Source organism: Delphinapterus leucas, unplaced genomic scaffold, assembly GCF_059928025.1.
Source record: "Delphinapterus leucas isolate spDelLeu-1000000601 "Yukka" unplaced genomic scaffold, BTC_Dleu_Yukka2 spDelLeu_asBTCV2_sq25, whole genome shotgun sequence".
NCBI lineage: Eukaryota > Metazoa > Chordata > Mammalia > Artiodactyla > Monodontidae > Delphinapterus > Delphinapterus leucas.
This window is the reverse complement of record NW_028322234.1, coordinates 12016024-12043978: the sequence shown is the minus strand read 5'-3', so window position 1 is coordinate 12043978 and position 27955 is coordinate 12016024. Positions and strand designations below refer to the sequence as shown.

Sequence of the window (27955 nt, the reverse complement as noted above, 5' to 3'; positions counted from 1 at the left end):
CCCCCGGCCCCGGCTCCGGCTCCTCCTCCTCCTCTTCTCGCCATTGCAGTTGGACTCAGCAGCCCGGTGCGCACCGCGTGGCTTTTGGGGCGAGACCCCGGCGGGATCTGGCAGGAGGGCGGCGGCTGCGGTCGGAGAAGGGGACGCGGACAAGGTAAGAGTCAATGTGGCGGCGGCCGGGCCCGCTCCCGCCTCTCCCCCTCCCCCCGCCCCTCCTCCCACTCAGCGCGGGATCGGCTGAAGAGTCGCGGTGACAAGGCCTGAGGCGCCCCGCGCTCCCCGCTTCCGCCCAGTCCTCTCGCTCTGGCGCCTGGCTCATTCCTTCCTTGCCAGCCTTGCTCCCGCGCTCGGCCGTTACTCTCCCCCATTGTGCCGAGGAAACAAAATGGCGGCGGCGAGGGCCCGGTGCGCGCGCATCCGCCCCCCCTCGCGGCCCCTCGGCCGGCGGCGGCGCCTCTCGCGGGGGGTGCGCGCGCACCGGGCCCCCGGCCGCCGCCTCCCCCGGGCCGGGCTTTGTCTGTTGTGGCGCTACGCGCGCACGCGCGCACGTGCCGGCGGCACACACCCCCCTCCGGCCAGGAGCATCCTGACCCGCGCTGCGGGGGCGACCCCCCTTCCCATCTGTCCTCCTCTTTGTCCCAGTCCCGCCCCGAGTTCCTGGAGGGTCCCAGGTTCCCAAGGCGGGAAACGTCGCCTCCTTTGTCCTTACGTGGGGCAGAGAGGCAGACCCCCTCCCTGGAACCCCGTCATTATTTGGATTGCAAAGGAGGCTTCATGGGGTTCCCAAATCTCTGGCTACCTAGGCCTCCCCCAGATCAGGAGCCAGATTTGGCGGAGGGTTTAAGCTTTTCTTCTTTTTAATTCAGGTGTTTCATTGATGTTGAATTTTCTCCAGATTGCTTTGGACTTGGCATTCATTCTCCCCCAAAACTGTGATCTAGTGCGATATTTGAGTGTCCTGTGATCTGCAAGATTGGGACCCAAGCATGAGAGCTTGAAACCCTTTCCCTTTTCTACTTTATTTTCTCAAGTAGTTGAGTGACAGATTCTTGGGGTTGCTCTTGAGGTTCTGTCCAGGGTAATACTCCACCTGGGGGAATTATTTGGGGTGTACAGTGATCAGCATGTTCTTCCCCAGTTCACTGTCTAAACCTAGGGAGAGTAAGCCATCTCTTCTCTATTTCCAAAACTGTTTGAAAGTTGCTTGGGATTATGCCTTGGGGACCTGATCCATCAGCAGGGAAGCATTGGCTAACCTTTTCCAGACCCAGGTACTTCAGTGATTCTGAATCTTTTTATGATTGCTTAGGACTGTGATGTCTTTAAAATGAGTGGTCTGGTTGGCATATTTGGAGTCCACGGGAAAACACAAGGTGTCACCCGAAGTTATGACTGAAATTTGCGACTTGAGGCTCTTTTCCTCAGGTATTTGTGGTCTGGAATCTCCACGGATTGCTCACAGTGCTGCCACTATATTTTGTGTGTGGTCTCGTGGGATGTAGCTACAGCAGCTGCTCCGACTGTGAATTAAATGTGGGAACCAGAGGCTCATTCACAGCTGGAATGGGGGGGGGGAAGGCCCCAGGGCACTGGTAGGTGCTACTATCCCTGTCACTAGTCCTGGGTCTTTACCCCTGAGCTGTCTCTTGGCCTTGTGGACAGCTCCTGGTCCCTGGGATTTGTGAATAGAATCTGTGCAGACTCTAGCGTTGTCTGAATTGATTGGAGGCAGGCAGTTACTGCCAGGCTTGGCCTTGCTAGCACTGGGCACTAATTTGTCAGGGTCTCCCTACCCTGCTGAAGCTTGGGCCAGCCTGGGAATCTCCCTGTTTGTGGAGTGGAGTGGTGCCTAATCATTTGCAGTTTTTCTTTGTTTTTTCCTGATTGAACTTGTCCAGCGCCTGTAGGTAAAAATTCCTATAACTACTTCCACTGTACTCGAGGAGATGCCCACATTCCTGGGAGTGAGGAATCTGAGGCTGTCTCTTATTTTTCTTAAATTATTTTCTTGTCAAAACAAACAAAAAAATATTGGCAGGAGCGGCTGCTAATATACACATATATTATGTATTTTTAATTTTACTTTTTGTCTGCGTTGGGTCTTCATTGCAGTGCGCGGGCTTTTTCTAGTTGTGGTGATCGGGGGCTACTCTTCATTGTGCGCGGGCTTCTCATTGCGGTGGCTTTTCTTGTGGAGCACACGCTCTAGGCGCATGGGCTTCAGTAGTTGTGGCATGCGGGCTCAGTAATTGTGGCTCACAGGCTCTAGAGCGCAGGCTCAGTAGTTGTGGCACACGGGCATAGTTGCTCCGTGGCATGTGGGATCTTCCCGGACCAGGGCTCGAACCATGTCCCCTGCATTGGCAGGCGGATTCTTAACTACTGCACCATCAGGGAAGTCCACTGGCTGTTAATATTTTGATGTCACAAATATGGTGCTCATGCTCCCCTGGTTAAGTTTGCCACATAGGGACAGGTGGAGTCGCTGATGAGGAAAGAGCCTTCTACAAGTCTATAAATCTCTTCTCTTTGGTTAAACATAGGCAGCACTTGTAGGCTTCAGCAGCATGTGGGAGTTGGAAGTGTGCTCACATTTTAAAAATTATTTATTTATTTTTGGCAGCATTGGGTCCTCGTTGCTGCATGTGGGCTTTCTTTTATTTGCGGCGAGCAGGGACTAGTCTTAGTTGTGGTGTGCGGGCTTCTCATTGCGGTGGCTTCTCTTGTTGCGGAGCATGGGCTCTAGGCGTGCGAGTTCCAGTATTTGTGGCGCATGGGCTCAATAGTTGTGGTGCATGGGCTCTAGAGCACAGGCTCAGTAGTTGTGGCGCACAGGCTTAGTTGCTCCGCGGCATGTGGGATCTTCCCCGACCAGGGCTCGAAACGGTGTCCCCTGCATGGGCAGGCAGATTCTTAACCACCGCACCACGAGGGAAGCCCTGTGTGCTCAGTTTTGAAAAAGGCTTTAGAAGTTTTCTTTGGGCTGAGGCAGCTCCCTCTTACTTACCTTTCTCCTCTTTCTCTCCAGTTCCTCCTGATTTCACCTTTTACATCTCAGAGGAATGATTCCTTCCCCCTGGAAACTTGCCCTCCTGCTGTGTTTTGTCATTAAGTTGCTTAACTTTGTGCAGTCTTGAAAGATGTGTAAAGTGTCACCATCTAGTATTAGCAGGTATGGCCCACAAAATGGTGATATTTGATTTGCACGTTGCTTTGATCGAATATTCTTAGGAGTTAGGATTTTTAGGCTCTGTGTATTATTATTATTATTATTAATTAATTTATGGCTGTGTTGGGTCTTCGTTGCTGCGTGCGGGCTTTCTCTAGTTGCAGCAGGCGGGGGCTACTCTTCTTGCAGTGCACGGGCTTCTCATTTCAGTGGCTTGTTGGCGGAGCATGGGCTCTAGGCGCGTGGGCTTCAGTAGTTGTGGCTCGTGGGATCTAGAGCGCAGGCTCAGTAGTTGTGGCGCACAGGCTTAGTTGCTCTGCAGCATGTGGGATCTTCCCGGACCAGGGTTTGAACCTGTGTCCCCTGCATTGGCAGGCGGATTCTTAACCACTGCACCACCAGGGAAGTCCCTCTGTATATTATTATATATTATATTTTATTTTAGCCAAGTCCTGGGCAGGAAAGATTTGATTTCTTTTTCCAGTGGCAGGGTTCGGAATTAGAGGCAAATAGTGGTTTGATGGGAGCCTACACACTGTTGGTTAGTGAAATGGGGTTGCGGCCCTGAAGAGATGAGGTGGACTTTAGTCTTCTGCTGCAGCATTTGACAATTTTGTCTGAAGCCACTAGTTTCCCTCCTACTTTGTTATTTAGGGTAAGTCGGTGCTGCCTCTGTGGTGCTAACAGTGTTACAGAAATAATACTGAAAGCAGGGTAGGCATATGTTTGTTGGGGAGGCTTGTCAGTGTGCTGACTTGCTAAAAGAAATTGTTTCTTGCCATTGTTATGTTCTATTAAATCTCTGGGATTTTTCCTAGACATCACTTTTTAGGTGATACTGTTATAAATAGCAATTGGAAATTCAGTCAGACTTTTTTTTATTAATATTTATTTATTTGGTTATATTGGTTCTTAGTTGCAGCATTTGGGATCTAGTTCCCCGACCAGGGATCAAACCCAGGCCCCCTGCATTGGGAGTGCCAAGTCTTAGCCACTGGGCCACCAGGGAAGTCCTTCATTCAGACTTTTAACATCAGCTGTTTTCAGATGTTTTGTGAAATGATGTCCAGTTGAAATTTAATTTTTTTCTCTTCTCATTGGATGTCTTGTCCATATAAGATCACAAAGGATCATTTACAAAGTTGAATGTGTGTCCTTTTATTAGTCTGTAAATTTATTCCAGATTATTTTTTTAATCTTAGGTGATTAGTGAGAAGAGGTGCTATTGGCAATTTGAGGTTCATGGTGATTTTCCTGGAAACAGCCATTTATATGATTTCCATTAGGATTGTGGTTCAAGCTCAAGGGTAAGGTCTTACTGGGATAATCTTCTAGGCCACTTGCTTTTGTGCTGCTTGCCTTTGAACTGATTTCTTTCTTTTATCTGAGTGTGTGGTGTGTGTGTGTGTAAAGGATGAATGTGGTAAGTTAGGCTTGCTTTTCAGTGGTACATTTAGAGCTTTTGCAGGTTAATAATTCTTACTGTTTATTCATAATTCAAAAAAAACCAGTCTAAATTTCCCTAATATGGAAATGACCAGCCTGGCCCCATGGCTCATAGTGTCTCTTAATATTTATTTATAACAGCCAAGAACTAGAACCCACCCAGATGTCCTTTAATGGGTGAATGGTTAAACTATGGTACATCTTTATCATGGAATACTAGTTAGCAATCATAAAGAACAAACTGTCAATACACACACAACTTGGATGAATCTTGAGGCAGTTACGCTGCAACAGACAAGCCAATCCTGAAAAGTTGTATGCTTTACAATTCCATTAATATAACATTCTTGGAATGCTAAAATTACAGAAACCTTAAAAGGATTAGTGGTTGCTAGGGGTTAGGCATTGGGGAGGGGGGACAGTTGGAAGGTGAATGTGACTATAAAGGGCAACAGGAGGGATCCTTGTGACAGCAGCAGTCTGTATCTGATTGCGGTTGTGATATTGTTCTAGAGTTTGCAAGATGTTGCCATTGGGGGAAACTGGGTAGAGTACATGGGGGATCTCGCTGTTATTTCTTACAGCTGCATGAGAAGCTACAATATCTCAAAATTAAAAAGTTTCATTTGAAAAAGAAACTTACCCACTAAAATAATTCACAGTTTGCATGTTGTTAATATTTAACATCCTTTGAGAGACAGTCATTTTTTTGTTTTGTTTCTTAACTAGAAACTAGTTTTTTTAAAAACTGGGTATTTCCCTGGTGGCTCAGTGGTTAAGAATCTGCCTGTCAATGCAGGGGACTCTGGTTCAATCCCAGGCCCGGGAAGATCCACATGCTGTGGAGCAATTAAGCTCGTGCACCACAGTTACTGACCCCACGGGCCACAAGCTAGTGAAGCCCATGGGCCTAGAGCCTGTGCTCCACAACAAAGAGAATCCACCGCACTGAGAAGCCCGTGCACCGATACGAAGAACCCCTGCTCTCTGCAGCTAGAGAAAGCCCACGTGCAGCAACGAAGACCCAGCACAGCCAAAAATAAATAAAATAAAATAAATTAAAAAAAAAAATCTGAGGCTTTCCCATGGGAACACAGGGGAAGGTTGCCTCTGCCTGCCCCTCCCTCTCAAGGATTTCTAAGCTGGCTTCCCTTCCCCCCTTGCTGCCTGAAGGGCATGTTGCTAAAAGAGTTTAATAATTCCCACTTGGAGTCACATTAAACCTTTTTGCTGTAATATTGTTTTTTCACAGGCAGATGTTAAAATATTTCTGTTGGTTCATCCAAGAGTAGCTGAAATTACTCCTTCAATACGTTGCATTTGTAGTTTTACAGCTGATAGAGCATTTTTCCACCTTGTCACCTTTAATCCTTACTGTTTGCGGCTCTGAGGTGTAGGTAGTGTTTTAATCTCATTTTTGACCCAGCTCTGAAAAGATAAAGTGATTTGTTGGAGCTTCCACAGTGGCCAGGTTGGAAAGCCCAGGTGGGCGCAAACCTGGGGCTTCTGTTTCTGAGACCTGTGGCTGTTCCACAGTGTCATTGGGCCTGGAGGCCTGGGTCTTACAGACCAGTTATAGTTCCAGAAGCAATTTAGGAAACAACCTGCATTTGCCAGTTAAAATATCTTTTTAATTAATTAACATACTCCATCTCCACCTTTTCATAAGAAAAAAGGATGTTTTAATACTGAACATATAGGAAGAAAATAAGTTTAGAGTAAAGGACGGTCCTTCTTTATTTTTGGCTTTGTTGGGTCTTGTTGGCTGCACGTGGGCTTTCTCTAGTTGTGGCGAGCGGGGGCTGTTCTTCATTGCGGTGCGCGGGCTTCTCATTGCAGTGGCTTCTCTTGTTGTGGAGCATAGGCTCTAGGCGTGGGCTTCAGTAGTTGTGGCACGTGGACTCAGTAGTTGTGGCGCACGGGCTAAGGTGCTCCACGGCATGTGGGATCTTTCTGGACCAGGGCTAGAACCTGTGTCCCCTGCGCTGGCAGGCGGATTCTTAACCACTGCGCCACCAGGGAAGTCCCAAGGACAGTCCTTTAAATTGAAAATGTTTGTGAACATCTTTATTCCTAACTTTATACCTCCCTATGGACCAGTAAAAACACTGTGGGGGACAGAACTGGGAACCACTGCACTAGACTTAAGATATGTCTTGAATTGAAAATTTTCTCACAGTGGCATCCATAATCAGATTTTAGATTGGCCTCTTCTGGCTGGGTTGCTTTGTTAAAATTATTTTCCATGTATCCTCGATGATGTGAATGTGTAAAAGTTTAAGGAGTCACAAGTTGTATGTGTGTATTATTCCATTTCTCATTCCAGGATAGGATTATATCTCCAGAGGTCAGGGAACCAGGATTGGATCCTGTACCTTTTAAAGCCAAATTAGGTCTTTTTAAGAGGAGCATCCAGTTTGGGATCATTCCCAGGAGTGACTGGGACTCTAAGGTTTTGTGAAGTACCCTGGATGGGGGAATTTACTCTTCAAGATAGGTGGGGCCATACCTGTTGGGGTGTTGTCACTACACCTCTTCATTCACTCTACAGACATGTGTTGATCCACACATGCTGACTTGGGCACGTTTCTTTCCCAACAGCAAGTGGTCATGAACGGCATATTCCAGTTAGTGAGAGGTCAGAGAGGTGGTCATCTCACTGCATGCTGTCGTTTAAACTTCTGTATCTGTGCGTGCTCTGGGTGGGCTGGTTTTGAGAACAAAAGAAAGAAACCTGATGCCTGCATGTTAGAACATCCCAAGACCACACAGAGGTTGTTTAAGATCCTGATTCTTCGCTCTTCACTCGTTCTTTTTTTGGACTTCTTTTCAGAGAGGCTGGGCTGGTAAATATCAGGCTTCAGTTGGGCCTGGTTTGAATCCTGAATGAGGTTGCAGGAGCAGCTCTGTGAGCCTTTCAAGGCTTGGGTTTAAAGTTAGATAGGCAGGGGGCAGTGGAGTGTTGCATATATAGGTGGGTATTGTGGGTTTCTTGCCAGCGGTGTTCCTCAAAATCTTGAAAAGGAGGTTAAATGAGGTGGATTCTCTGGTATTCAGGACTGGAGCAACTGGCTTCCAGGAGGCTGATTTGGATGACAGATCAAGGCTTACACAGAGGCAAGTGAAGCCGGTTTTGTTGCCCTGCAAAGAAGTATTGACTCCAGTTTTTTATTTGTTTGTTTGTTTGTTTTGCGGTACGCGGGCCTCTCACTGTTGTGGCCTCATCCGTTGCGGAGCGCAGGCTCCGGACGCGCAGGCTCAGCGGCCATGGCTCACGGGCCCAGCCGCTCCACGGCATGTGGGATCTTCCCGGACCGGGTCTGGAACCCGTGTCCCCTGCATTGGCAGGCGGACTCTCAACCACTGTGCCACCAGGGAAATCTTGACTCCAGTTTTTATTTATTTATTTATTTTTGGCTTTGCCTCGCGGATTGTGGGATCTCAGTTCCCCAACCAGGGACTGAACTCATACCCTCGGCACTGAGAGTACAGAAGCCTAACCACTGGACTGCCCGGGAATTCCTGACTTCAGTTTTTACGTGTTTGTTTTAGTTCACTGAACAAGTACTCTTACTCGCTTTGTCCCCCTGAATCAGAAGCCATCGCCGCTAAGGCCTGGCCTGAGGGAGGAGGGCCAGGGGATGAAAGGATCGCAGATAGGCCAAGGGTGGTGGTCAGAGTTAGCCGCAGCCCAGTGAGCCCCTTTACGGGTCCCTTCTTGGGCCTGCCTCTCAAGTGAGGCAGCCTGCTGGAGCACAGGCCACAGCCATGCTCTTGAGTTTTAGCAGTGAAGACAGCAGATGGAGACCTCTCTGTGGGACGTTTGCTGAAGGCAGGAGCATTTGGGGGCGCACAGATGTCCTTGAGGGCTGTGATGGGCTGATGTTTTACACAGTGAATATCTTTTTTTTTAACGTTTCATTTTATTTTATTTATTTATTTTTGGCTGCGTTGGGTCTTCGTGGCTGTGCGTGGGCTTTCTCTAGTTGTGGCGAGCGGGAGCTACTCTTCATTGCAGTGCGCGGGCTTCTCATTGTGGTGGCTTCTCAGTGCGGAGCATGGGTTCTAGGTGCACGGGCTTCAGTAGTTGTGGCATGCGGGCTCAGTAGTTGTGGCTCAAGGGCTCTAGAGCGCAGGCTTAGTAGCTGTGGCGCACGGGCTTAGTTGCTCCGCGGCATGTGGGATCTTCCTGGACCAGGGCTTGAACCCATGTCCCCTGCATTGGCAGGCGGATTCTTAACCACTGTGCCACCAGGGAAGTCCTGTATGCCATTGACATCTGACTTTAGTTGTGTTTCACATATCTCTCCATCTCTATTCTTTTCGTCTTTCGGTCCACTTCATTTTATTGAAATATAATTAACATAATCTATTTTTATGATGCTTTTCAAAGTAGCAGAAAGTTGTAGTCTTTCCTCTAAATATTAACTAGAGTCCAGTATTTATTTATATTTTTTTTCTTTTGAAGTAAATGTACAGATCTTGAATATCCAGTTCAATGGATTTTGACCACTGCCTGTCCCCATCAGTATTACCAAGATGTAGACCATGACCATCACCCCAGAAGGTTTCTGGGACCCCTTCCCAGGTGTTTCCTGCCACCATCCCCCAGAGGCAACCGCTGATGAGTTTTGGCTGTTTTGCTGTGTTTGAGAACTTCATCTGGGTGGCAGCTTTTTTTTTCCGTTTTCTTTTTTGATAGTTGCCCCAAATGTAGCCACTGGAAGTCTTCACAGTTCAGCTCAATTGTCCTTTGGACAAGCCTGCAGTAATCTGTGCATGTTTCCTTGCTTTCTGACAGTGCAGCGTGACCCAGGCTCACCCACCATAGTTGTGCATCAGGTGCCGAATCAACCATTTCTTCCAGGAGCTCCTTTTAGAAGATTTTAGACAATATCAGTCCTACAAAACCCTGAATAAAAAGGTCTTAGTCACCTGGGATCTCAGTTTAAGCTCTGTTGTTTTGGAGTCTCTATATCTGATATCTGTGGTGGAGGAAGAATGTAAAATGAAGAGATGGTAGGTGTACAGTGATGCACCATGTTGGATTTGGAGGGAAGGCGAAGTTCCTCCTTTAGGGTACACTCGCTGGCCAGGTCCACAGGAATGGGGGACTCGCGTGCTGTGTTCATCACTGTCCCAGCATCTAGCTCAAGGCCTGGCACAGGGGAGGTGCATGCTGAATACTTTTGAATAAGTAAATACAGTTTTAAACATCATCCTTCATTATCAGATTGATGGAGTTTCAGTATAGATATGGCCAGGACTGGGGGCTGTTTAACATGGGCTCCTCACCAGTCAGCTGTGATTTCTGATGGCCTGCCTCTTGTCAGTTTAGAATTGGTTTTCTGAGCTTTGCTTTAAATTTTAGATTACCTGCCATGGTTGCATTTTTGTAAGAATTCTTGTTTACTACTCACTTTAAAAAAAACCCAAAAACTATTTTGGAAATTTTCAAACATGCACAAATGATCCCAGTATACCCATCCTCATCTTCAGCAGGTATCAGCATTTTCCAGTGTTGATTTATCCTTTTCCCTTCTCCACTCACCACCTCACTGGAGTATTTTAGAGCAAATACCAGGCATGTAGTTTAAGCCATTATTTATTTTAGCTGCATTGAGTCTTCGTTGCTGCGCGCGAGCTTTAGTTGCGGTGAGCAGGGGCTACTCTTCGTTGCGATGCGCGGGCTTCTCATCGCGGTGGCTTCTCGTTGCAGAGCACAGGCTCTAGGCGCGCAGGCTTCAGTAGTTGTGGCACACGGGCTTAGATGCTCCGCGGCATGTGGGATCTTCCCGGACCAGGGATCGAACCTGTGTCCCCTGCAATGGCAGATGGATTCTTAACTACTATGCCACCAGGGAAGCCCCAAAGACGTTCTTTTCAAACACAGCTGTAATATCATTCGTTCCTAACTGAATGAACAATTATTCCCTTAATACAGGATGTGCTTTTGCATGTGCTCCGCCCCTACAACAGCCAGTGATGTACATCTTGTCTGTAGCAGAAGTTGGTGCTGTTTTTGCGGGTCTGTGGGATTTATGCTCCATGCTTTCCATAGGTCAATTCATTTAATTTTCACAGTCCCCTTGAAGAGGTAGAGGAGTAGATTCATGTTGCAGGTTAGAAGGAAACTCCAACGAAACTTCAAGGCCACACATGTAGTAGCCCAGCTGGCAAAGTTTCAGGCCCACATCTTTGCAAAAGCTCCCACTTGGTGAGTACCAAGGGCCCAGGCTCAGCCAGGAGCTGAGCCCAGGGACTGGTCCTCCACTCCTCCCTTCCCTCCCTCCCATGTCAAGAAGCATTTGACGCCACCTGTCCTTTTGCCTGGCTCTGCAGGGGCATCGCCTGTCATTCCACCCTTAGATTTTCAAGTTCTACTTTGGAACCCTTCAAGTTTTCGATGAGATTGCTAAGTAGTCCGGAAGCATTGTGGGAAATTCTTGTTCTGGCTAGTCATGTCGGAGTTTATCCTTGAAGGGGGTGCGTTTCAGAGATGAACCTGCTGCCCTGGCTGGTAACTGGTGTGGATGGAAGGGGCTAGCTGTTATGTGGTTGGAGGGAATGGGTGGATTCATCTGTTACCTATTACGCTGATGGGGTTTTTTTGGTTGTTTACTCATTTGGAAGATTTCAGTGTGGACCAGACTGTTTGCATAGAGTGGGAATTGAGTAGGTTGTAGTCAGCATGTTATTTAGAGTCCAAAATTGTAATTATAGCTACGTTTGTCTTGAAGACTTCTGTTGTGTATTTCAGTTGTCTCAACCACTCCAGAATTGAACCCACAGGTGTGTGTCCATGTGCTGCAGTGGCCACATCCACCTGACGTTTCAGAAGGTTCTTGCCTCTCCAGTTTACAGAAGCCTTTTGAGCCCCTCTGTTTCCTGCTTTCCTTCCATCTCTTCATTACCCTCAAGGACCAGAGCTCTTTCCCTCTCTTTTTCTTCTCCAAATACCAAGATTTTGCTGAACATTTTCACCTGTACCATTTTCTGGAGGCTTGTTAAAAGGTTTATTTTTTATTTGTAAAAATTGGCATACTTATATAAAGATACAATGAAAAGGGATTTTTAAAAAAGTAAAAATCACCTGAGTGTGGGCCCGAAGTGAGACGCACCTTCTAGAAACCAGCTGTTTTCATTTTTATGGAATTTTATAATTAGCTGTTTGTACCGTGGCTTAGTGGTTACTTGGAAATAAAGATGTGTCCTGCTGTGTGGACGGACTTCCTTCCTGAGGCAGCGCCGTTTGCATCCTGCTGAATATCTGACTGCTAAGATTCATCCATTGATGAAATATGTGAAACTAAAAAGATTTTCTGATCTTATAGATAGTTGAAGTATTGATAACACCAAGGAAATCTGTCACAATTTGAAAAGATAAGGAAAAATTTGATTTCCAGACACTACAGGAAAAGAAGTAAAAATGGTAAGAAAGTTTTTTTCTTAATCATAGATACGGTTTCTTCATTCATGTACAAAAATGTCTGTAGTGTTGCCCCAAAGCATTTGATTCTTTTTTCTAAATTGAAGTAGTTGACTTACAATATCATATTAGTTTCAGGTGTACAACAGTAATTTGAGAACTTACTGTAGATTATATTCCATATAAAGTTTTTATAAAATATTGGCTACCTCCCCAATCCTGTTCATTGTGTCCTTGTAACTTGCTTATTTTATACTTAATAGTTTGTTCCTCTTAATCCCCTTCACTGTCTTGCGTCCCCAAAGCATTTGATTCTGTAATCATTTTTCACTGGACTTTTTTCAAGTACATAGTGTAACAATTCTAGTAATATAGAAACGTGTAAAGTAAATGCCCCCTTCCTCCCACCACCTAGAGAAAGCACAGCTGTTATGTTTGGTTGTCCTGCTCAGGCTTTCAGATATGTTCATATAGTTTTATTTTCATATGAATAATTCTCAGTTGTACAGCTTAAAAGATAAGTGTCAAGTTGCATTGTTTTTGACTAATTTTTCACATTTCCAGCGTCCAGTGAGAATTTTTGTGAATGATGATCGCCATGTGATGGCAAAGCATTCTTCCGTTTATCCGACACAAGAGGAGCTGGAGGCAGTCCAGAACATGGTGTCTCACACGGAGCGGGCTCTCAAGGCTGTGTCCGACTGGATTGATGAGCAGGAGAAAGGTAGCGGCGATCACGCCGAGTCTGAGAATGTGGATGTGCCCCCAGAGGACGAGACCAAAGAAGGGGCCGGGTAAGTTGGTTTTGTAGGGTGGTTGTTTTTTGTTTGTCTGTGTGTTTGTTTTGTTTTTTCCTTTCTCCTTTCTAGGGAGACTGGCCAGGCTAGGGTTGAGCACCTCCTTTTCTAAGAAACTCCAGCCTTTCCAGGATCCCTGGGTTCTGGCCAGACGGAATCTCTCACTGAGCATGTGTTGGGCTGTCCCTCAGGGAGCAGAAGGCAGAGCATGTGACTAGAACCCTGAGGGGCGTGATGCGTGTTGGCCTCGTGGCAAAGGGCCTGCTGCTCAAGGGTGACCTGGACCTGGAGCTGGTGCTGCTGTGTAAGGAGAAGCCCACGACCGCCCTCCTGGACAAGGTGGCTGACAACCTGGCCATCCAGCTCGCTGTGAGTGTGGCCACCACCACTGGGGTTGGAGGGTGGCCAGGGGAAGAGGTGCGCCAAGAGGCACACTCCAAGCCCAGCCTTGCACCTGCTGCGCTCACACCTTCTGTAGGTGACAGGCAGGACGCTGCAGAGCCACCCAGATGCTCTGGCAGCCAAGAAGGGCCCAGTGCCTGCCATGCACAAGGCTGCACTGTTTTTGGGCCGCACTGGGCATGACCTTCACATCCAGACTCCAGTGATGGATGGGCGGGTGAGTGGATGAATAGGTAGCACAGTTGTTGACTCTTCCTCCCTGACGCAAAGCTGGACATAAAAAAATTTTTTTAACCGATTTATTTGTCTCATTACAAAAGTATTACATAAATAATAGCCTCTGGCATTTCTTGAGCATTGACTACACCAGACTCTAGGCCAGAAGAGCTCTTTATCATTTCATCGTAATGACTGAGATCGGGCTTTATCATCTAAGTATTTTCGAAGATGTGACTGAGGTGTGGGGAGCTCAGTAACTGACCCCACATACCCAGCTGGTGAGGTCTGGGGCTTCAGAACCTCTTGAGTGTCACTGCCACTCAGTGCCTCTTTGGGACGCATTTACCCTGGATTTAGTGACAGGATAAGCAAAAGAAGAAAGTAAAGACTCTCTTAGACACACTGTTTGTTTTCACGTGTGAAGGTATGTTCTGTCACGTGAGAAGGTACGTACTGTCACGTGTGACTGACAACTGGGGATTCAGGACAGAGGTCAGAATTGAAATGATCCGTTAATTTTAATCTTTGTCTATAAAAAGTATATTAAGTGAAGACAGTTTTTGAAGAGTCTTTAAAGATAGATACAAAGAAAGTATATTTTTATCAATTTAGCTTGGTGTTTTTTGACTGGGGCAGATTTTGCACCCCAGGGGACATGTGGCGAGTCTAGAGTAGTTTTAGTTGTCACAGCAGGAGGAGTTGGGTGCTACTGGCATCTCCTAGGTATAGAGGCTGGAGATGTTGCTCAAGGTCCTCCAGTGCACAGGACAGCCCTACAACCAAGAGTGATGTGGCCCAGAGCGTCCGTAGTGCTGAGGTGGAGAAAAGTCAACTTAGATTTTCCATAGTGCCTTTGTCCTCCCCATAATGTATTTACTTTGTTTTTCTTGACAAAAATCAAAAACGCTGGAGTTTTCTTGATCAAGGCATATAAACTGGTATAAAGAAGAAAGCAGAAGTCACAATTGTGAACGTCCTCTTATAGACACGTGCGTTTGCAGCAAGTATGTGCTTTTATAGGCATCGTTTGATGAGACTATTTTACTGCACACAGTTTCCATCATCCCGCATTCTGTGGTAGCTGCTCAGCCTGGTGTGGAAATAGCGGTGGCTGGATGCCGACTCTGTGCTGGGTGCTGTGCTTTCCACGGAGTGTCCGGTTCAAGTCCTCTGCAGCCTTGTGCTGTCGGCCGTGTCACTAAGTCCATTTTACAAATTAGAAACCACAGTCTTGATGAGATGAAGTGATCTGTCCAGTTACACAACAACCAAGCAACAAAATGAGGATTCACACCCTCATCTCTTCCCAGACCCTAAACTCTCTTACCGTTACATTATAAAGCTTCCCGTGAAAATCACTCCTCTAAGTAGCCACCTCCTCCTTGGAGTACCTGGAAGATGGCCAAAGACCTGTCCAGCAAGAGGGAGGTTCTGACCCCTAGCTGAAGGCACTGCTGTCAGTCACAGTCCAAGAAACTGGCCTGTCTGCTGTAGTAACCAGGAGCTAAACAGAGCTGTCGATAGCCTTGGGGGGAAAGTGCGTTTGAAAGTTGCATTTTCTTTTGTAGGCTGTTACAGATGACAAGTACGAAATACTCCAATCTGTCGACGATGCCGCGATTGTGATAAAAAACACAAAAGAGCCTCCATTGTCCCTGACCATCCACCTGACATCCCCTGTTGTCAGAGAAGAAATGGAGAAAGTATTAGCTGGAGGTAGGGAGGCTGAGAAAGGCCAGCAGGACACTGGCAACTTGGTGTTCCCTCACGATTCAAACGTGCTATTCAGTTTTAGACTGCTTTGATAAAAGGATAGCGGTGTAGCTTTGACCACCTTTTACTCTGAGATCACATCTCCCACTCGGTTTCAGTCCTGGGAGTTTGACAAAACGGTTGCACTAAAAGTGAGTAGCACTTTTCCTAGAGGATTGCACCATTTTTGTTTGTCTTAATCCTTGGATGTTCTCATCGGTGTTAAATGTGATTTTTTTCTGTTGAGCCAGTCTCTGGCCTTGGAAAAGCGTGTCCCTGGTGATTATAGGCTTTTTAAATTATGGAAGACAACCAGATGGTTTCTGCATGAGCATCACGTTGGACTTGTGCAAACAGCTTGTGTTGCAGCAGAACCGAGGTCTTCTTCGTTTGTCCTCTTCCATTGGCTGCTTTTATCAGTTGCAGTGATTGAAACGCAAAGAGCTGATGCAGAGTTTTGGATAAAGTTTTAAACAATTGAGTGATTTTCAAATCAAGTCTTTGAACCTCAGACAGTGATAATGCTTTCACGATTCAAAGTCCACCCAGGGCTCCTCATACATCTCTGGGTGGACGTTTTTCAGTCACAACTCTCACACCTCAAAGTAAAGGTGACAGGCCTTATCCAAACCCCTGATGCACAGATGGCAGAAACGACAAATGCTCCGGTTTTGCTGCAGCACAGGCTAACGCCGTGCCCTTGTTGCTGTTCTTTGATTACCTTTGGTTCCGATACCTGATTTACTACCAGAGCCCTTCTAGTTTATCAATTTAGGGACGCTGGACCTTTGACCAACAGGACTCTCTCTGTCAAGGGCTGGGGCTAGGGCAGTCCCGCCTGGTGGGCGGAGGTGGTCCCCTTTGCCGTAGACGCCTCAGGGGAAGGCCTGTGGGAAGCAGAGAGGGAGTGCATTTCTACTCCCCCCCCCACCTATTTTTTTTTTTTTTTTTTGGTTTTTGGTTTTTGGTTTTGTTTTTCGTTTTTTGCTAATGAATTTTTTAGCATAGCTAATTTATTGGGAGATCCTGGGGAGGAAGCAAGGTAATAGTCTCTACTAGAAGATAGGATCCACCTATCTGTCCCCCTCCCCCATGGGATTATTCCTTTTAGAGTAACTTCCCACTTTTGTTTTTGTTTTTCTTATTGTTGTTTTTTTGGTTTTTTGTTTTTTTGTTTTTTTGGAGGGGGCCTCTGATTTTTACCATCTCCTCTTGGGGCAGAGTTAAATGCACTTGAGCGTCTCCTTCCCTGGTCAAGGGTGGAGATGACTTGAGATTCTGGGAGCCTCAGCTGCCCCTTAGGAAGCTGCCACATCCCCTTTCCACCTGACAGAAACCCCTTGGTCAAACTGTACCTTGTCTTCTTATTCCATCCATGAATAGAAACGCTATCAGTCAACGATCCCCCGGACGTTCTGGACAGGCAGAAATGCCTTGCTGCCTTGGCGTCCCTCCGACACGCCAAGTGGTTCCAGGTTTGCATTTTGTTCTTCTATTTGTCTTTCGGTAGAGAATTCCTAAGTTTTAACTTGGCTAATTTTCACCATAAAGTTTCGGTAACATTGAAGAGCACCGTGCTGGACTTAGCACCTGCAGGCGTGCAGTTGCTAAAGGAGCACGCATAGACAAATTTGACACCCCCAAAGGAGGCTTGTGACTGAGTAGGTGGGTAGCTGCTGCTTTGTGCCAAGAGTAACATCATTCTCGTCCACTCGGTGAAATCGCTGCCGACCACACGCTTGATGGTTGTGAACGTTCACCGTTTACCCTTGACAAAGTAGCACCCTGAGACTTGTGTTTTTCATGTTTGCCTTGTGTTCAGGGAGGTGCCTTGGTGTGAAAAGCCTGTGCTTTGTTCCTCTAGGCCAGAGCCAATGGGCTGAAGTCGTGTGTCATTGTCATCCGGGTCCTGAGGGACCTGTGCACCCGCGTTCCCACCTGGGGTCCCCTCAGAGGATGGGTAAGGCACCTTTGTAGCTATAGCCACCCTGGGTCATGTGTGCAGAGACCTCCCAGATCCCAAGAATATGTTAATGGTAAATGGGCTGGAGTGGCCCTTCAGGGTGTGGCCGATACTCCAGTCATAGCTGCTCATTGAGCAACTACTGTGTGCCACACCCTGGGTGGGGATGAGAACGAGACCAGACTCCCATGGAGGGTGCACAGCTCAACTAGGCAGGGGCCGGCCAGGTGGCACACTTACTGTGGCAGATTGCACTCCGTGAAGAAGGTTTTGTAGCTGTTCTTGGACAGGGGTCAGCAAACTGAGGCCCACAGGCCAATTTTGGCTAGTTGCCTGTTTATCTATAGTTAAGAATGCTTTTTATGTTTTTAAATGGCTACATTTTAAGTATAAGTACCTATGTAACAGCTTCAATTTGCCTCTTGGCCCACACAGCCTGCCCCTTTAACGTCTGGTCCTTGAAGGAGAAGTTGGTTAAGACCCACTCTAGGTGTCCTGTCTTGGACGCGCGCGCACACACACACACACACACGGCCACAGCTCCTCAGCATCAGCCAACTCCCTCCTGGACACTGTAGCTAACTGTCCCTCTTGCCTTTCAGCCCCTCGAGCTTCTCTGTGAGAAGTCCATCGGCACAGCCAACAGACCAATGGGTGCTGGCGAGGCCCTGCGGAGAGTGCTGGAGTGCCTGGCTTCAGGCATCGTGATGCCAGGTTGGGGCCTTGCGCTTTGCAAGTTGCAGGGAAAGGACAGGGATTGAGGCCCTGAGGCCACTTCCTGGCGGGTCCCCTGACCGGGTTAGGGCAGCAGCAGCCCCGTGTCCCCCTAGGGATGAAGCATGTGACTACCCTCTTGCACCATCATATCCAGCCCTGTGCCGGCTCCGCAGCTGTGACTCGGGGCGGATCCGGGGCAGTGGTGACCCACTCCCACGCGAGCTCCACGCTCTGAGATACATGTGGATTATTTCTCTCACAGGCTGGATGCCGAGTGGGTCACCGAGCTCGGTGTGTTTTCCAGAGCTGGGTGTGGATGGGGCGTGGGGGGTAACGCACTTGGTTCCCTCAGCCAGCACAACTCTTCGGAGATGCTAAAAGATAATCCTCTGCATATCTTCCTTGTTTCCTGCCTTCAGATGGTTCTGGCATTTATGACCCTTGTGAAAAAGAAGCCACTGATGCTATTGGGCATCTAGACAGACAGCAACGGGAAGATATCACACAGAGTGCGCAGGTATAGTCATCGCCATTGCCAACGTGAGCCCTTACCCAGTCTGTAATCACTGGCTTCCAGTTCCATTACTGGGTATTCTCAGGGTAGCCACTGGACTCATAGGCTCAGGCTGGGGATTCTGAAGGTCAAGGGATCGTGCCTGATACAGGGTGCCCCAATCTGGGTTGCTTCTTTCCCCTGGCGCCACGCGTGGTTGTCGCCTGCCCCCTCAGCCTGCTCGAGTGCTGTTTTCAGACACCGAGTTCAGCGGGGAGATGTGTTTGCGTGCGGACTGCTCCAGGAGTCCTTCCCTCGCAGGCCCACCACGTGGCTCCGTGTGGCAACCAGTCCCCAGGTTGGGGTCTCCTGTAATCCTCTCGAGGGGGGTGGTCACAGGCTGGCCTTCCCCCACAGCAAGGCTGGGCCCTGGCTGTTGGGGACCCCTCGCTGTTATAGGGGAGACCGTTAGCAACCCGTCAGCTCCCACCCCTTCCAGAAGGCATTAGTGAGAGCACACACGTTGGCTGGGAACGCAGGGCGGCTGAGTCAGGTTCCTCTTCCCCTTCTCCAGCATGCTCTGCGACTTGCTGCGTTTGGCCAGCTCCATAAGGTCCTGGGTATGGACCCCTTGCCTTCGAAGATGCCCAAGAAACCAAAGAATGAAAACCCAGTGGACTACACAGGTAAGCATGGTGCAGTGCCCATGCCCAGGCAGGCGGTATCATCGCACGCTCCCAGTAGAGCCCAGACTGGAGTCTCAGCTGCTTCTGTCCTTGTCTCGTTTCAGTTCAAATACCCCCCAGTACCACCTACGCCATTACGCCCATGAAACGCCCAATGGAGGAAGATGGGGAGGAAAAGTCTCCCAGCAAAAAGAAGAAGAAGATTCAGAAGAAAGGTACCAGCATTCATTCATAGTCCTTGTTTTACCCTCCACGTGGCTTCAATTAAGGTTCACCCCAAAGTGAGTGGGATACCTCCTTTTGCCTTCTCTTTCTCGGACATGATACTTAAGTCCTTTGAAGAATGATTAAATAAATACAGCCTGGGTATGGAACACAAGTGGGGTGGACGTGCCTCAGCTGGTGACCGCAGGCGTGGTGTGCGCCTGGGAGTGGGGCAGGCAAGGCCTCGGCATGTGTGGCCGCCCAGCCCCCTGCCCAGTCCTCCACGTCGTGCATCAGGGCGCAGTCAGGACAGGTCCCCCTGCCCGGTTCAGAATTGACTGACTTTCCAGAGCAACATTGGTGTGTTCTCTCTAGAGGAGAAAGCAGAGCCTCCCCAAGCGATGAATGCCCTGATGAGACTGAACCAGCTCAAGCCGGGGCTGCAGTACAAACTGGTTTCCCAGACCGGTCCAGTTCACGCCCCCATCTTCACCATGTCTGTGGAGGTAGACGGCAACTCATTCGAGGCCTCTGGGCCCTCCAAAAAGACTGCCAAGTTGCACGTGGCCGTTAAGGTGAGCGCGGCCAGCAGCGTCGCACAACAGCAAAACCCTCCCCTCATCTTGCTCCCCTTGAGAGCCATCATCCCCTGTTTAAGCACGAGGCTAAAGGAGGGCACGCGCATACCGGAAGGGTTAGATTCCTGAACGGTAGCCAAGTCGCACGTGGCAAGAATGCCATCATCACTGTGGCTGATGGGCAGAGGGCCCCCAAGTGTGGCTGGGCATCGAGGTGGTCTTGGGAGCTATAGGAAAGCTCCTCCAGTTGCCTGGACGCCACCCTAGGAACTTCTGATTCAGGATCCCGGGTGTGGGAGGGGTTCTGCGTGGTTGAGCCCTCCCTCACTGGGGGCCTGGGTCTCCCTCCTGCAGGTGTTACAGGACATGGGCTTGCCCACGGGTGCCGAAGGCAGAGACTCCAGCAAGGGGGAAGACTCAGCTGAGGAGACAGAGGCGAAGCCAGCCGTGGTGGCCCCTCCACCTGTGGTGGAAGCTGTCTCGACCCCCAGCGCTGCCTTTCCCTCAGATCCCACTGCCGAGGTGAGCACGGGGTGGGTGCTGGGGTGCCCGGCAGGAAGGAGCAGGCAGCCCTGGGTCCCGTGAACCAGGACAGCTACTGGTCCTTGTTCTCTTACCCCAAGAGAGTGTACCTTCCAGTCCAGGAGCCTGTGGAGGGAGTTGGGTGTGAGCTGTTGATCCATGACCAAGAGGCCCTTGCTGGTGTTGACCCAGCATCTGGGGTGGCCTGCAGTCGAGGATGTGCCCTTTCCCCAGGAGATGGGGTGTGGGTGGAGGTGGTCCCATTGCTGGGAAGGCCACAGATGATTTCTGGAGACAGGAGTGGCGAGGGGGATGGAGCGGAGGGCCTCAGCCATGACATAGGGGCGGCTGCCCTCCTCCACGTGCTAGAAAGCCCTTAGCTGAGTTTGTTGGTTTTCTTTTCTGTTTTCCCTGAGAACGTAAAACAGCAGGGGCCGATCCTGACCAAGCATGGCAAGAACCCTGTTATGGAACTTAATGAGAAGAGGCGTGGCCTCAAGTATGAGCTCATCTCAGAGACAGGGGGCAGCCATGACAAGCGCTTCGTCATGGAGGTGAGTGGTCCTGGGGGCGGATCCTGTGGGGGGCCTGGAGTCTTTGGAGACTCCCCCCCGCCCCAAGGGGGGTGTTGGGTCACCCCAGACACGCATGTGTTCTTCCCAGGTCGAGGTGGATGGACAGAAGTTTCAAGGCGCTGGCTCAAACAAAAAGGTGGCCAAAGCATATGCCGCCCTTGCTGCGCTAGAAAAACTGTTCCCCGATGCCCCTCTAGCCCTTGAGGCCAACAAGAAGAAGAGAGCCCCCGTGCCTGTGAGAGGTGGACCGAAATTTGCTGCTAAGGTGAGCGGTCACCCCGGAACTCTCTGACCTTGGCGTGTATTCTCTGGTGATTTGAGTGGGAGGCGAATGTAACCCGTCTGTCTTCTTTCCCGTCCAGCCACATAACCCTGGGTTCGGCATGGGGGGTCCCATGCACAACGAAGTGCCCCCGCCCCCCAATCTCCGAGGACGGGGAAGAGGAGGGAACATCCGAGGTCGAGGGAGAGGGAGAGGCTTTGGTGGCGCCAACCATGGAGGCTACATGAATGCTGGTGAGGACCATTGTCCTGTGCTGTGCCAGTGGGCTCGGCCTGCTCCCTGGAGTGGGTGGGACCCCTGGGGCCAACTGAGATGCCGGAAGAGGCAGGGGGCCGGCAGACCCACCTCCTGCCCTGGTGACCCTGTCTGTTCCCTTTCAGGCGCCGGGTATGGCAGCTACGGGTATGGAGGCAACTCGGCGACCGCTGGCTACAGTAAGTGTGTGTTTCTCTTTGTCTGAGCTTGGGGAGAAGCTGCAGCTTAGCTCCCGTGGCCTGAGTTAGAGCAGGGTGGCCCAGCAGCAGGAGCCTCCCTGAGGCTTAAGGGCGGCTGGCACCCATTCTCGGTGGTTAGGTCAGGCGGTCCTCCAGCACCCCCCATCCTGCAAAAGTGTAATTTACTCTTTAAATGTTAATGCACACACTTGTGTGCCTTGAAAGTTCATTAAAAGTCAGAATTTTAAATTTCTCTGCTTTAAGCCATGCGAAGCACCAATCCTGTGAATATACTTTTCCTGACAGTGCACAGCTCTTGTCTTGAGAAGGAGCCTTCATTGGGGGGTTACAGGAGCAGAGAAATCTAAAACATGAATTTCAAATGTGGCGCTCTGTGCCATTTTTCAAAAGAATTCTAATTTTTTTTCTCTGCTCTGTCTCCCCCTTTTGTAGGTGACTTTTTCACAGACTGCTACGGCTATCATGATTTTGGGTCTTCCTAGAGCATCTAAAAGTATTGCACACAAAATCAACTTTTTACTCCAATTTTCTCGAACTCCAAAACCCAAAGTGTCCGTGCTGTGCCCTGTGCTTCACTGGGTTTCTCAACCGTGGCTTGTCACCGCAGCTTGTCTGAAACTCTTAGCCTGCAGAATTTAAGACAATGGCAGTTTTTATCGTGATTTGCCTTTGAACTTGGTCATATTGAAGTTCACAATAAGTGGAAAACAATTTTCAGAGAATGTGTTTTTTGTGCAGAATTGCACAGAATTCTAGAGCCAGCGTTGGTCAGCATCAAGGCAAAAGCCCACCTTTGCTTTTTATGGAAAGCATTACTTTATTTAAGAGACAGATAATAATGCATTTTAATCTACCTTTGTCTTAATTTACAGCAGGTTTTGTATGAATTTTTAACCTTTTAACAAATTCCCAAATCTGGTTGATGCCTTTGACAGTAACGATTTCACCACATCTGAATCCAGAGCAACTGGCCTTTTTTCTGTTGTTTTTTTCATAAGCATGTGAAACGTTGGGAACGTTGGGGAATTGTATATTGTGCTAAGTTAACCTCTTCCACCTTTTGTAAATGCTCTGGTGGGTTCTTGTTCCGGGATGCAATGTTCTGTGGCTGCTTTAGCTAGAGGTGAACTCTCAAAGGTATCAAAACTGTGCTTCCACTATTAGTGCAAGAAACAGACAGGCTTTAAGGAAGAGAGAACGTGGAATTTTGCAAGTCGTAATCACACCTGCAAATGCATGGGATTCTAGAGGTTTTTTTTCCATTTTTCTTTTCTTTTCTTTTCTTTTCTTTTTTTTTTTTTTTTTTAATGGGGCTTTAAAAATAAGCAGGAAGAGCTTAATACATAGCACAATTCTCCAGTGAAGAGCCAAGCCTCAGCAGGGCCTGTGCTGCTGGGCGCACATCCACGGCAGATTCCAGAAGGCCCGGAAAGCTTCTGCCCTCTCACCTTAGGGTGCAGGCATGAGCTTGTGTGGCTTCTCCCTTGTGCGCAGAGGCACACAGAGGCGTTTTGGCTCTTGAATGAGACCCCCGTCTCTTGGCGGGAGTCCTTCTTGGGAATGAGTGTAGTTTTGGCTCTGGTCAGCAGGTTTTTTTGCAGCAAGGCCTGCCTCTGCGTTGACTTGCAAAATTTTGCGTTTATTCAGTCAGGCAAAAAATTGGTCAAAACGGTTATTACATAATTTGTTCCCAGGGGTTTGAAACATTCAGTGAAACTTTTTAAAACTTTGATTGCATGATGTATTTTTTTTTCCTAGAAAGTTATTGTTTGAGAATAATGTCTTTTTATACCAGGAAATAGTTATCCTGAAATGACGTTGAAAATTTCCCCTCCCCTTTATTATTATTATTATTTTTTTTTAATCAATACATGTTAAAGTAACAAGCCCTCAGTCCTTGGCGTCTTCATTCATTCCCACACTGGCGGAGGGGCGAGGAGGCGCTCAGTGCTGGTCGTGGGCAGCCGAGGTGGTGGGCTTCCGAGAGGGGGTCTGCAGGGGACCTCCTGTCCTCCAGCCTCCTTGAGAAGCCTTCGCGCGTTTACTTTCTTGCATTGTGGGACACGTCCTTCTTGGTGTTTTTGGCTTTGGGTGGTGTGGGTGGAAGGGTCTAGAGAAAATTAACTGATGTTGCAGATCAGTTCTATCCAAATTATTGTTCAAACCACCCAAGACACAGCGGTGTGGGGCGTACATCTGCAGCGGGTGGAAGGAATTAACCCCATTCAAAAGGCAGGAGATCCTTGGTGCTAAATACGGGAAGGAAGGGCAGGGTGTGTGGGGAGCGTCCTCTCCCCGTCCTCCCACCCTGGGCATAGTGGCCACACCAGGCACCAGCCCAGGCTGTCTATGGCAGGGGCAGCGGCCAGCCAGCACAGGTGCGCCCAGGCCCGCCTGCTCCAGGAGCCCAAGAGTTCTGCAGCCCTTGTGTGAATGCTAGGGATTGCCCGGCTGGGTCGGAGAGCCACCCACGTGACCTGTTCTCTTCCTGTCGCCTCACCTTAGCTGACCCATGCCCCGTCAGTCCATCTGAGTGGTGGGGCTGTGTTAACAAACCTGTCTTCCGGGGTCTGTACCTAGTTACCAGAGGGGGGACCCACCGTGACATTCTCCGCTCCAGGGCCTGAGAATGTGGCGGCCTGGCTGCACGCTTGTCAGTCCTGCCCCTGGGTCCTGCCTGCGCCCGGCAGCTGTGCTGGGAGTAAGGAGGGGCCCTCTGCGGGGGGCCACCCAAGGCAGTAGCTTGAGGCCCCACCTGGGTGTTCTGAACCCAGCCGTAGTGTTTCATTCCGCCCACGAGGCTGTGGCAGTCACACCAGGGAGATGCCCTAGGTCATTGGGCTAAGTCTCCATTCGGTCCTCCCAGACCCAGGTTGGACCAGCTGGTCTTCCAGGAACGACTCTGGCTTTTAGGGGCATCGTTACAGAGCAGCTCCAGGGGTCACCCAGGCCTGGGACTACAGAGCCTCTTCCCAGCACAGCAGGGGGGAGGTGGCGGTGGCCAGCTGCTTCTTTGGGGCTTTGCTTTTCCTCTCACCGTTGGGGACATCTGGGTAGCAGTCAGCTAGTCGTGAATGTCATCCCGCGCTTGGAGCCCATCTCATTGTAATGTTGACATCCGCTGCGAAGGCTGCTGCTGGCCTGCTGTCGTGCCGCTGCTTGGGCAGAGAGCCATTGTTGTCGTCAGCTGATGGGTGAGTGGGGCTGAAGGCTGGGCCAGCCCATACCAGGCTGCTTCAAGGACCGGAGCCGCTGCTCCTCGCTCTCCTGCCTCTTTCCGTCTCCCCGGGCCTGGCCAGTGGGCTTGTGGGTCAGCCTTCAGGGCCCACAGCTGTGACCTTCCCTCTCCTTCCCCTCCCCCGTCTCCCGATCCTCCAGCTGACCCGCTGCCTTCCTGTTTAGGTCAGTTCTACAGCAACGGAGGGCATTCTGGGAATGCCGGTGGTGGTGGCGGCGGCGGGGGCGGTGGTGGCTCTTCTGGCTACGGTTCCTACTACCAAGGTGACAACTACAACTCACCAGTGCCCCCGAAACACGCCGGGAAGAAGCAGCCGCACGGGGGCCAGCAGAAGCCCTCCTACGGCTCGGGCTACCAGTCCCACCAAGGCCAGCAGCAGTCCTACAACCAGAGCCAGTACAGCAACTACGGCCCCCCACAGGGCAAGCAGAAAGGCTATAATCATGGACAAGGCAACTACTCCTCCTACTCAAACTCCTACAGCTCCCCCGGAGGCGGGGGCGGATCAGACTACAGCTACGAGAGCAAATTCAGTGAGTTGGCTTCCAGAGCCGCCAGGGGTCCAGGCCAGCAGCACATCCCAAGGAGTGGTGGAAGCTCAGCCCTGCCCTGCCCCAACCTGACCTCTGGTGGAGGGACTGGAAGGAAGCCGGGTGGTGCTGGCTGCAGGGCGGGCGTTAGGGAAATCCTGAAAGCAGGGTCCCCTGGCCCAGGTCTTTGCTGGTCCCTCCCTGTTGCCTTCTCCGAGGTCCCGGAGGCTGTGGGCTGAGGCTGGGGCCCAAGGGTGGATAGAGCCTGTGAGTCTGGGCCAGCTGCTGCAAGGTCATCTCCAGGGATGGGCTCTGGAGACAGCCCCCAACACATCCTGAGTTAACTTCCCCGTCTGCCGGTCCTTCCACCTCGTGCACAGACCCAGCAGGCCTGGGCAAGCGTGGGTGTGAACTCGTGCACAGCAGGATAGCGGGCAGCTGCGTGCCGGGGACCTTAAAGAAGCTGTGCTGCCTGTGCGTGGGCCTGGCGGTGGGCCTCGGGTACCTGGCTGGGTGGGAGAGGGGAGGAGGCCGCTGGGGACCCTGGGTTGGAGGAGCAGGCGGGAAGGCAGGATGGACCTGGGCTTCAGAACATGATGACATTACAGGGCTCCAGTGGCCCCTGGCGCTTCGTGGTTGGACCGAGTGTGCCAAATTTCATCAGTCAAGATGGGGATCGGGCAAGGCCCAGGCGTCAGCTGAGCTCCTGCCACTGCCAAGGCCGCGCACAAGGAACCTAGATCACCCCAGCCGCAGTCTTGGCCACAGCCCCTTAACTGTGTTATCTTCTCTCCCCCAGACTACAGTGGTAGTGGAGGCCGAAGCGGCGGGAACAGCTACGGCTCAGGCGGGTCGTCCTACAATCCAGGGTCACACGGGGGCTACGGCGGAGGTTCTGGGGGCGGCTCCTCATACCAAGGCAAACAAGGTGGGCCTGGGGCAGCAGGCAGCACAGCCTGGGGCCCCTTAAACTCAGAGCCAGCGGGGACCACACGGATTCCATGAGGAGGGGGCATGGCCTGGCCTGGGCAGATAGCAGCACAGGTAGGGGGGCCCCGGTGGCAGCTGCAGCTTGGCTTCCATGTGGGGTAAGAACGAGGAGTGGGAGACACGGGCACACCAGGACCCTGTGAGAGCACGGGCTTAGGCACACCTCCAGCGTCGGGTTCTTCCCGAGCCAGGCGTTCAGAAATTGCCCTATTCTTTTTTTTTTTTTTTTTTCCTTTCCTTTTTGCGGTACGCAGGCCTCTCACTGCTGTGGCCTCTCCCGCTGCGGAGCAACAGGCTCCGGACGCGCAGGCCCAGCAGCCATGGCTCAGGGGCCTAGCCGCTCCGCGGCATGTGGGATCCTCCCGGACCGGGGCACGGACCCGTGTCCCCTGCATCGGCAGGCGGACTCTCAACCACTGCGCCGCCAGGGAAGCCCTGCCCTACCATTAAATGTTGGCGCCAACGGGAAAGAATACGGAGGACAGTGAGGGCCAAACAGAGCCTGACGTGGAGCTCTGGTTTGGGGTGGTGAGCTCAGCCTGTGCCCAGGCAGCCCCCGGTTACAGCTCCCACTGCCCATGCGTCGTGGCTGGGCAGCTCCCCGCCCCTCATAAACGCAGGGCTGATGGTCCCACCTCAGGGTTTTTGGGACAGCTAGGCCCAGTGACCCTGGAAGGCACTTAGCAGAACAAGGTGGAGATTCCATGGCTGCCCTGCTGCGATCTCTCCGGCAGACACAGTTCTGGTGTTGGCTGACGTCCTGCTCTCTGACCGCGGGGCAGGCCTGTGCCTCTCACCTCTAACCCTCCCCCCTCTCTCCCTTAGGAGGCTACTCATCACAGTCGAACTACAACTCCCCGGGGTCCAGCCAGAATTACAGCGGCCCTCCCAGCTCCTACCAGTCGTCACAGGGGGGCTACGGCAGAAACGCAGATCACAGCATGAACTACCAGTACAGATAAAGCCCCCAAGGGGTGAAGATTTGTACCTTCTGCACTTACTCCCCCGTTGTAAGATTCAGTTTTATGCATCACAGTTAACATGTCAACCGGCCTCTCCAGGCCCCTTCCGCCCTACCCTGTCCACGTTGCTGTGTTGTGAGGTGCAGCTGGTCACTCCTGTGACCCGTCCTGTGACCCATATTTAGCTGTGTTTGGGACTCCGTGTCTTCAGTGGTTTGTTAGTTGCCATTACAACTTTGTCTGAGTAGAGTTTTTTTGAGTTCTTGCAATTAAGTATCCCTCTGTCTATTTACAATTGGTGTTAGTGTTAACTCAGTTTGTCTTTAAATAGTAACGGAAGGGATACTTCATCTGTTAATGCTTTTGTGAAGTGAGTTAAACGAGCTTTCTGTATTTTAATGCTTTAGTGTTTCAGTTTTATAAGTGAAGATTTTATTTTAAAAACCAGTGGGAAAGAGTGGGGTTTTTTTTTGTATGTCTGGTTCATTCAGGCAGTACATCTGAATTGAGCTGAATGTAGACGAATAAAGAAAAACAAAACTCTG

The 27955-nt window shown here is 50.2% G+C and overlaps 1 protein-coding gene across 5 annotated transcripts; it reads left to right on the top strand.

Moving 5' to 3' along the window:
* On the top strand, positions 1-27955 carry ILF3 (interleukin enhancer binding factor 3). 5 transcript variants are annotated; one of them, XM_022557186.2, is made up of 20 exons: positions 1-154; positions 11950-12047; positions 12609-12838; positions 13033-13210; positions 15031-15178; positions 16598-16689; positions 17079-17174; positions 17780-17891; positions 18314-18411; positions 18962-19073; positions 19178-19288; positions 19653-19852; positions 20210-20377; positions 20806-20931; positions 21041-21217; positions 21315-21468; positions 21616-21669; positions 25093-25461; positions 26258-26386; positions 27274-27955. In XM_022557186.2, the coding sequence occupies exons 2-20, from the start codon at positions 12045-12047 to the stop codon at positions 27408-27410; spliced, it is 2694 nt and encodes an 897-aa protein (XP_022412894.1). In that variant the 5' UTR covers positions 1-154; positions 11950-12044; the 3' UTR covers positions 27411-27955. The 5 variants fall into 5 exon arrangements, with proteins under 5 accessions (XP_022412894.1, XP_022412892.1, XP_089761582.1 ...); XM_022557184.2 differs by having other exon boundaries at positions 20794-20931; XM_022557185.3 differs by lacking the exon at positions 1-154 and adding an exon at positions 4361-4476 and having other exon boundaries at positions 20794-20931.

Coding starts and splice junctions, on each gene's coding strand:
- ILF3 (XM_022557184.2), top strand. Junction 19,289..19,652: donor GAAGAAGATTCAGAAGAAAG/GTACCAGCATTC, acceptor TGTTCTCTCTAG/AGGAGAAAGCAGAGCCTCCC. Junction 21,218..21,314: donor GACCGAAATTTGCTGCTAAG/GTGAGCGGTCAC, acceptor TTTCCCGTCCAG/CCACATAACCCTGGGTTCGG.